Source organism: Aquarana catesbeiana, linkage group LG07 (assembly GCF_042186555.1).
Source record: "Aquarana catesbeiana isolate 2022-GZ linkage group LG07, ASM4218655v1, whole genome shotgun sequence".
Classification (NCBI taxonomy): Eukaryota; Metazoa; Chordata; class Amphibia; order Anura; family Ranidae; genus Aquarana; species Aquarana catesbeiana.
Window position 1 is genome coordinate 269,724,817 of NC_133330.1, and position 10,522 is coordinate 269,735,338.

The following is a 10,522-nucleotide window of genomic DNA, read 5'->3' on the forward strand; positions in this document are numbered from 1 at the left end:
GCGTTTCTTAAAGCCAGAAAGTTGCCATTTGAAATGCCTTTAGTTTTTGGCCATGTCTGTGATCTGCTTTTTTCTACAACAATAAACAACTGAAGGAACATCCGCAGGGACTGGTGATTCCATAATTTTTGCCAGGGGTTGTACATTCTCCACCCAACATAGACAGATCAAACAAATTCTAGGTAAACATTGGAATGTTATTAAAAATGATTGGATCTTGGGCCCTCTCTTGCCAGATTGGGCCAAGATGATTTATAGAGGTGCTCCATCCCTACAAAGTAAAATTGCCCCCAATATAATAAATCCTCCAGTAAAACCCTATTTTTTTCATAACCTTGTGGGTTATTACCCCTGTTTGCCTACACAATACAAGCGGTAAGGTGAAAACAAAACAATTTAAATCTACAGTCACTAATCAGATCTACGATATGAAGCAACTCTTTACTTGTGCTTCCAAATATATCTGATTACCTGCCCATGTAGCAAACAATATGTAGGCAGAACCAGCCGTACCTTTTCCATAGGAGTCAATGAGCACATAGCTAATATAAAAAAGGGAGGAATCAACCACAGTGTTCCTAAACACTATCGTAGATACCACAATCCGGAACCTAGTGATACTCAATTTTTGATCATTATATACCACCTTGGCGTGGAGGGGCTCACACCAGAGGTGTTTCAAGAATTGAAACATTCTGGATTTACCATCTGCGTTCCTACTCCCCGTTCGGGATGAACTCTTATCAACCAAGCATGACTTTGCTACATGAAGTTACTTGATATATGGTATAAGGGTGTTCTTTAGAATTATGTGCTTTTCATTTAATTGAATATTTTATCTGTTCCGTTTTTATTTTTGATTTTATTTCAAAATCTATCATTTAACGGTCTACGTATGTTATATTAAGATAGACTGTACGGCGAGATGTATAACAGTGGTGTTACTATTGCTGGTTCTCGCTTTCTACATGAGGCTTGAGCTGCTATTATAGATAGCGCCTGCTGTATTACTTAATCTCTCCAGTTGTGGGCTTGAGCGTTACGTGATAGGCTTGTTTATGAAGGTTGGTCTTAGCCTTCGCTTTGATGCGAGGCCAGACCTACATCCAGGATGCCATTGTATCTGGTGGTCTCTCTGAGGTTTGACCCGTGCGTCCCGCCTTTCAGATCGAGGCTTGAGGCGCGCTATCAAGTCGCTAAGATTCTCCGTTTCCACATCGAGGCTTGACATGTTCGCCTCACTTTCATATAGAGGCTTGACACACGTGCCTCCGCGCCATCTTGCTGTCGATCCCGGAAGTGATTGGCGGATTAGACACGGCGTTAAGCAGCGTGATTATCCAGGTGATGGGGTACATTATCTATAAAAACTGAGGTGGCACAGGCATCAGAACACCCCAGATGATGTCTGAGACAAAATGAGTCTGTTCCATTGTCCTGCCTATGCCATTATAACTTGATGCATCATTCAATCAATGCCTTTTGAGGTTTACCAAAATGTGAGTGTTCTAACCTTTTTTTAAAATAAATTTTACATACGGGTTTTCTATCCTATCCTTTCTCCTTGGATCTATGTCCTAATGGAGCACTGTTAAGAGGATTTCTACTTTGACTCTGAAGTGCCTTACTAGAATGGCTTCGGTGGCTGTAGAGTAACCCTCCCAATTACCATATAATCAATTGGAGAAGATTGCAGCTAGCCGTCTCTACCTAGGTGTTGATACACCACTGCCTGTATGTCCCATTTAGTATAAACTGAATAGGGTCCATACGTTCCGGTAAGCCTCCTTACATTCCATTTGGAGGCAGAAGTTTTTAGCAGCGGTGATCCTTTTCTCTTGTCATCATTACTTGGAACCACAAAGTTTATGGACTTACTTATATGAACTATATAGAAGTTCTCTTATTGTGTTATTTACCTTTTCACATTTTTCTCTATTCAAATTTTTGGATTCACTATGATCAATGATTGTGTATTTTCATGTTTAGTGATGCACTTTTTATATTTACTATAATAAGGCTTACCTGTAGCTACCCCGGATATCTCCTAAACCAGCACGGTTTAGGAGATATCTTCTGTATCAGCATGTGCTGATGTCATCGGCACATGCACACTGAAGCAATGGCACGTTCGGGCCATTACCGGCGGCTCCGGCCAATCACAGCACCGGAGCCCTCAATACCTGGAAGTAACTCCGGGAGTGATGTGGCCGGCCGCAGCGGTGTACTGGGACTGCTATGGGGGCTTCGATCTAAGGTGAGTATTTGATAATGAGCTAGTATGCTAAGCATACTAGCTTATTATGCCTTTGTCTTGCAGGTTTTTTTGTTTTGTTTTTTTTTTTTGTGGGTTTACATTACTTTAAGGCCGGTTCAAACACAACATACAGCTGCTGGAGAAGTACACTGCTGTGGTTTCCTCTCTGTCCGTTCTGGCTGTGGTAGGGGCAGTGTGGTGTGCGATTCAGTGCACACAATGCTCCCTTTTTTCCACCCCTCACTCAACTTTATTTGAAGTGTACAAAAGTACAGTTCATTCATGTCGCTGTACAGCAGCTCAATGGCTGCAGTACAGCGACGTGCAATCCTGTACAGCACACTGCAATAAAATACAGTATGTCCTCATTTTATCACAGTACTGGGCTGTGTAGCAGTGTGAACCGGACACACAGAAAAACACAGTTTTCTGGGTGTGCTTGCGGTGACCAGCGTTGTACAATGCAGTAAAATGCCGGTCACCACACAATGTGAGTTTTGTCTAACTAACACTAGAAAAGGTCACAGCATCTGTGCTAGAATACTGGTGTAGCTGGCACAAATACAACTACAGAGATTATAAAGGAGTTCTCTGCTCTTTTATCATCACTCCAACATCCGATGAGGGCTCTGGGAAAAAAGTGTTGCAGGTCAGGCCCATGTCAGCTGGTTAGTATTTAAAGAGGAACTGCAGTCTGCTCAAATAATCTGTAATAAAAACCAACTTTGCCATTCTGAAGCTTCCCTCCAACCACTTTGCATATTATTGTATATATATATACTGCGATTCCGTACTTGCCAAATATGCTGAAGAAATCCCCCCCCTTGAGTCTATTTACACAGACACACCTCCAGCTCTCATTAGCCCTCTTATGACTCATTCCCCCTCCTTTCCTGGCAAACTCTCACCAGAGTGAGAGAGCTGTGCATGATGTCATAAGCCTAGGCTTTTTACCAGACAAGAAACAGGAAGTGGGCTGTATAAGGTATTTACTGACAGAAAAAAAATGTTTTACTATCCAAAGTTAAAACAGGGGCAGAAGATTTAATAGATGGAAAGATGAAAAAAAATTACTGAAGTTCCACTTAAAGTCACAGAACTCTTAACAAACCTAGGAAACATTGTCTGCGATGCCATATTCATATGTTCAGGAAAAAATACCTATAATTTGACCTCACATACTTCTGAGAGAAACAATGAGCAGTTTTACACAAGCGGGGGGGAGTGACTACAGACTAAAGACTGATGCTTTGCTTGCAAAAGAGAACTGACATTTGTTGTAGGCTGAAATAGAAAGAAGATCCTATTAATAGATTTAAAGTGGTTGTAAACCCTTAAGCCCCTTTCCAACTGACATGTTTTTCCTGCATTTTTACCTTGCAAGAAAAAGGTTTCCCTTTAAATCCTATGGGACTTTTCACACCCCTGCACTGTGGGTGTGGTGCGTTTTTTAGAGTCCTACATTCTGCATCTTTGGTGCGGTTTTCAAAAACTCAGCTTCCCATCAAAAGCAATAGAAATCACAGCAAAATCGTGAAAAAAAAAAAAAAAAAGCACCACGATTTGCGTTTTTGGTGTGTTTGAGTCATGTCCATTTTTTTCACAGGTGCAGGCAACCCAAAAAATACACAGGAAACAGATATAAAACAGCAAAATCGTATATGCGTTTTTACCACAGAGCAGTGTGAAAGGGCCCTTACATATTATACTAAGTGAAGTGACTGGTGATACACAGTACACAGAGTAACCACTTGCCTCCCAAGCCAATTCTGACACTTCTCTCCTACGTGTAAAAATAATAAAAAAAAAAAAAAAATTACTCAGAACCCCCAAACATTATAAAATGATTTTTTAGCAGAGACCCTAGGAAATAAAATGGTGGTTGTTGAAACGATGTCGCACGGTATTTGTGCAATGTTTCAAACACGTTTTGTTTTGAAAACAATTTAAAAAAAAAAAAAAGCGTTTTCATGAATTTAAAACAAAAGACAAAAAAACAAAAACAAAAACACTAACGTTAGCCCGCTTTTGTTGCAGAATAGATACCCAACATATCATGCTTAAAATTGCACACACTCGTGGAATGGCACCAAACTTCAGTACTTAATCGCCATAGGCGGTGCTTTAACCACTTCGCATCCAGGCCAATTCTGACACTTCGCTCCTACATGTCAAAAATCATCATTTCCTTGCTATAAAATTACATAGAACCCCCAAATATTATATATGTTTTTTTTTAGCAGAGACCCTAGAGAATACAATGGCGGTCATTGCAACTTTTTATCTTGCACAGTATTTGCGCAGCTATTTTTCAAACGCATTTTTAAAAAAAAAAAAAAAAAAAAAAAAAAAAAAAAAAACAGTTTCATGCTTTAAAAAAAAAAACAAAACAGCAAAGTTAGCCAAATTTTTTTGCATTGTGTGAAAGATGAAGTTACGCTGAGTAAATAGATACCTAACATGTCACGCTTCAAAATTGCACACGCTCGTGGAATGGCGCCAAACTTTGGTACTTAAAAATCCCCATAGGCGACGCTTTAAAATTTTTTACTGGCTACATGTTTTGAGTTACAGAGGAGGTCTAGGGCCAAAATTATTGCTCTCGCTCTAACATTCGCGGCGATACCTCACATGTGTGGTTTGAACACCGTTTTCATATGTGGGCGGGACTTACGTATGCGTTCGCTTCTGCGTGCGAGCTCACGGGGACAGGGGCGCTTTAAAAAAATTTTTTTTTTTTTTTATTGTTAATTTTACTTAAAATTTTTTAATTTGACACTTTTTAAAAAAAATTTTTTTTTTGATCACTTTTATTCCCATTACAAGGAATGTAAACATCCCTTGTAATAGGAATATGACATAATCAGTCCTCTTTACAGTGAGATATGGGGTCAATAAGACCCCACATCTCACCTCTAGGCTGTGAAGCCTAAAATAAAATTAAAAAAAAAAAAAAAAAAAAAAAAACGATCACCGCTTCCCAGCCGAAGTGGCGCCGTTTTTTTGAATGCAGAGGCCGGGCGTGACGTCATAACATCGCGCCAGGCCTCTGAACGATCATAGAGACTCCGGCGACCATCTGGTCCGCCGGAAATCTCTATGATCTACATTCGGCGCCGGCGGATCCGCTATCCGACTCACCGATCGCTGAGGTGAGTCGGTAGGAGGGGTGGGGGACGTCCCCTTTTGCCGCCCGTAAGAACGATCAAGCGGCGGAACAGCCGCTATGATCGTTCTTATGGTGTACGGAATCGCCGGCTGAAAATGCCGGTATCTGAATGATGTCTGTAGCCTCAGGCATCATTCAGATATAACCCCGGAAAGTCGAGGCCGTCATATGACGGCCTCCGGATGTCAAGAGGTTAAAAATGTTTACAGTTTACTGGTTTACATATGCGGGCATGACGTACTTATGCGTTCGCTTCACAACACGGGGTCGTGGGCACTTAAAATTTTGTTTCTTTTTGTGATTTTGACACTTTCTCTTTACATTCCTTGTAATAGGAATAGGGTATGACAGGTCCTCTTTACAGCGAGATCTGGGCTCTAGAAGTCCCCAGATCTCGCCTCTAGGCTGGAAAGTCCAAAAAGAAAAACAGAAACACAAAACATACGATCTCGGCTTCCAGCCGAGGCTACGGCAGTGTTTACGACTGCCAAGGCCGGACATGACGTCATAATGTCGCGCCCGACCTCCGAAGGTCATAGAAATGACCGAAGACCATCTGGTCCTTGGTCAGCTCTATGGTAAATGGCCGCCGCCGGTCGATTCATTCTCCGACTCGCCAAGCGCATGGGCACACCGGCAGAAGCACCGGAGGGTGGCAGGTGAAAAAGTCCCCTCCCACCACCTGTAAAAACAATCAAGTGGCTGAACATCCTCTGCTCCTCCCTGCCCCAAATCTATCAGGATGGAAAACCGGAGGAAGGATATGGTAAATCAGTAATTTACTGGCTCCTTCCTTTTCCGAAAGCACAGAGTCAGGGATCATTAACTCTGTCCATTCATAACTGAGCATCGTAAACTAAGTTTACGATGCTTCAGTTTATGAATGAACAGGAGCTGCAGTCTCATGTCCATTCATATTTAGTGCAGCTGAGGCTGCAGAGAAATGGACTGGGGCATCTTTGTCTTTAGTCCCTTTCTCTGTCTCAAAGGGGAGATGTCAGTGGTCTATTTAGACCGCTGATATCTCACCAAATTTTTTTTAATAAATATTTAAAAGTAAAATAAAATATAAAAAAACACTGATATTGTGTATCCCCCCCCCCCCTCAAAAAAATAAATAAATCAAATAAAAAAATATGCCAAAACAACAACGTATATGATAGAAAGATTGTCTATGCAATCACACATCAGCCAATCACATTCAAAACTTTAATTCTCCAAGTTTGAATCTAAGCAGCTGCTTTGAGAAAACATCCTACTGCAGACACTGGATTATATCATACGGCATTTCTTCTTACCATTTGCGTTTGCCTTCATAATCAAAGAAACCTGGCTTCGAAGTATTGCACTTTCCAACCTTCACCTGCCAAGAAAGATAAACACCGTTAAACGTTGCTATGTACTCAACCAATGACTCAAAGCATCAGATCTGGTTGTCCTTTAACAACTGGTGTTAGAGAACTATCAGCAGATGCATAATGACCGAAAGTGAGACCCGGGGTCTCTGTGTGGTTCTTATCACCTGCTTGTATCCGGTATTAAACACAGGAGGAAAAGGCAGTATGAGCACATGGTCAATAGAGGGCGCACCGGAGACTCATTACTTTCTTATAGCAAGCTATATATAATGCATGAAGGGAAGGACACATATAATAGATGGTGCCATATACTAGAAGAGCTGAACACTGACCCAGCAATGCATGATTGAAGCCAGCACTGAAAGTATGATGAATTAAAGCGGAGTTCCACCCATGTTATATACTTGTTTGAGCGTGCTTTTCCCAATGAAATTTTTTTTTTTTTTAATTTAAATACCTTTTTTATTCTTATTTCAGCAGCTCTTCCGGCAGCGGCCCCCTGGGCGATTAGGTCACTAGATGATTCGCAAGGGCTCCTGGGATAGAGGCGTCATGTATCCCAGGATTCCTTGCGAATCACCTAATGACGTAATCTTGTGTTTTTTTGCAGACCGGAAATGATACGAACAGGAGGACTTCCATTACCTTCCTCGCCTGTCCTCTGATTGAGGTTGCTATAGAAAAGGGGTGGGAACTTCCCCTCACATTGCTATGGCAACCTGTCAGGAAGGGGGAGAGCCACGCAGTGACATTACTGCGCCGGCGCGAGGTGCATGCTGGGTAGCCAGCTACACGGAAATGAACACAAGAGAGCTTCAGATGCTCACAGCTAACATGGAATCTACCTGCTTCCAAGATCTGGTTAGTAATGAAATATTTTTACATAAACTAAAAACTACCACACATATGACATGTTCAGACAAATACAGGAGTCTAAAAATAAATAAAGAAATAAAATAAAAAATAAAATAAAAAAAAAGGGGGGTTGGGGGGACTGGAACACTGGTTAAAGGGCATATATGAAAAGTAGTATTAACGGTTCGGCTTTTGTTTTTTAAAAAGACATGTCATACTTACCTAAGACATGTCATACTTACCTGCTCTGTGCAGTGGTTTTGCACAGAGAAGTTGCGATCCTCTTCTTCTTGGGTGCCTCACCAGCCCTCCTGACTCCTCCCCCTTGACCAGTGCCCCCATAGCAAGTCACAGCTTGGCCCAGCCCTCTCCTTATTGGCTCACTGGTTGTGATTGCCAATGGCTCCCATTGCTGTCTCAGCCAATGAGGAGAGGGAGCCCCTAGACAGCCGAGGCTCTCGTGTACATCGCTGGATCGAGAGGGGGCTCAGGTGAGTATTAGGGGGCACCTTCAGCCTTTACAACCACTTGAGGATAGGATGGCACCACAGTATCAATACCATCTTAGCAGCTTGTGGCTGGCATTCAAGGCATGCTGGATGGAACAGCTATGAACAGACCCATGATGGAGTAATCGGCACTTGTGTGCCTTATACTACCTGCTTGCACGGGGCTTAGCATAAAAGATAGTGGAGGAGCAAGGAGGTGACATGATAGACAAGCTCCATAGCTCTGGTGAGGCGGCCCCCACACAGCCAGGCTTCCCTGATAGGCACCCAACCGTAGATCAGACCACAGAAACACAGAAAGGAGCACCAGACCAAAACCAGAAGAAAGAGTCCAAGATGTTGTTGATTAAAAAAAAGGGTCCTATAAACACTGTCAATGTGTTTCAGGGACAACACGGCTCCCCCTTTCCCAGGGCTCAGCATGACACATGGATACACCCAAAGGATCAGTACTGAGCTCTCCACAAGGAGAAGAACATGACAAGCATTGGTATGTGCTGAGCCCTGATGAAGGGGAGTGGTGATGCACTCAAAACGCATTGGAAGTTTTTATAAGACTTTTTTTTGCCAGCAATTAAAATAATATTGGACTCTTCCATCCAGTTTTGGTCTGTATTTCTATGGTCGGAGATACAGAATACAATGGCTGGAGGAGGCAGGGGACACAAGATGGATAGACTTCTAAGAATCGTTACCTGCCTATCCAGGACATAAAAGAGGACTGGTGTGGGGGCACAGGACCGAGGAATAGGACAAGAGGAGGGGGACCCATTAACTGCTTACCCCTGACATAATGTATGACTGGTGTAGGATCATATGAGGGATGAAGATGACTCTGGGTGCTTGGCTCATTACCCGGCATACAGTATAATGGGGGTAAGAGGAAGGAGGTCACATGGGGGATATGGATGACATTACCTGCCTGCATTTGGCATACCGTATAATGGATGGGGGGGGAGAATGACTATAGGGGGAGGGGTCATTACCTGCTTGTACCTGGCATACAGTATAGGAAGGTGTAGGAGGGTGTCATGTAGCACGGGGGGGGGGGGCACACACACAGAAGAAGGGAGTACATAGCGCCCCCCCCCACACAGGGAGAGTGTCGCTTAGTGGAGGGGCCACACCCATGGAAGGCGTCACGCGGGAGGGGCCACACCCATGGAAGGCGTCACGCGGGAGGGGCCACACCCATGGAAGGCGTCACGCGGGAGGGGCCACACCCATGGAAGGCGTCACGCGGGAGGGGCCACACCCATGGAAGGCGTCACGCGGGAGGGGCCACACCCATGGAAGGTGCCATGTGGGAGGGGCCACACATGGAAGGCATCACGTGGGAGGGGCCACACATGGAAGGTGTCACGTGGGAGGGGCCACACATGGAAGGCGTCACGTGGGAGGGGCCACACATGGAAGGCGTCACGTGGGAGGGGCCACACATGGAAGGCGTCACGTGGGAGGGGCCACACATGGAAGGTGTCACGTGGGAGGGGCCACACATGGAAGGTGTCATTACCTGCTTGTACCTGGCATACAGGTAGAGGAGTTGCTCGGTGGTGGCCACATGGGCCAGGTTCTGGGCGTGTCTGGCGGCCTGCTCGAAGTGAGCGCTGAGCTCCTCCCCCTCCAGTAGGAAGTCCTCGAGATCCCCGCACCCCCCTGAACAGGCCTCCCCGGAGCTGAACTCCTCTAACACCTCAGGAGACGCCATGTCCGGAGCTCACACACACCCCGCCCGCATAGTCTGCCCGGACACCGGACCTGCACCACCGGACTAACACCTTTTCCCACGCTGCACCGGTACCCCGGCGCCCACTGACATCCGGGATTTTAAACTGGCAAAAGGGTACCGCGCATGTGCAGAGCCCAGTACGGGGACCCGACAGTGCGCATGCGCGGTGCTGATAACACGAGACTGGCCGGGCATTGTGTGCTGTGAGTGAGATGTCATCATGTATAATGTGGAGGAGAATCATCATCATCATCACAATGAATATCATCTCCTGTAATCTCATTGTATGTCCGCATAGAACACACCATTCTGTGTCTGCAAACACCATCCGTGATTTCTCAATGGCAGCTTTTCTTTAGTGTATATATTATTATTATTATACAGGATTTACAGTATCTCACAAAAGTGAGTACACCCCTCACATTTCTGTAAATATTTTATTCTATCTTTTCATGTGACAACACTGAAGAAATGACACTTTGCTACAATGTAAAGTAGTGAGTGTACAGCTTGTATAACTGTAAATTTGCTGTCCCCTCAAAATAACTCAACCCACAGCCATTAATGTCTAAACCGCTGGCACCAAAAGTGAGTACACCCCTAAGTGAAAATGTCCAAATTGGGCCCAATTAGCCATTTTCC

The 10,522-nt window shown here is 44.2% G+C and overlaps 1 protein-coding gene across 3 annotated transcripts in view; it reads right to left on the reverse strand.

Moving 5' to 3' along the window:
* The window catches only part of ACBD6 (acyl-CoA binding domain containing 6), a 146,594-nt gene extending 136,547 nt beyond the window's left edge, over positions 1 to 10,047 (reverse strand). Inside the window, exons 1-2 of one of the 3 annotated variants that reach the window (XM_073593333.1) lie at positions 9,665 to 10,047; positions 6,725 to 6,789 (exon numbers count right to left, since the gene is read on the reverse strand). In XM_073593333.1, the coding sequence (XP_073449434.1) occupies positions 6,725 to 6,789; positions 9,665 to 9,859 (260 nt within the window). In that variant the 5' untranslated portion in view covers positions 9,860 to 10,047. The remainder of the gene's footprint in view (positions 1 to 6,724; positions 6,790 to 9,664) is intronic. The other 2 variants (XM_073593334.1, XM_073593335.1) reach the window with 2 other exon arrangements.
* Positions 10,048 to 10,522: the final 475 nt, after the last annotated feature.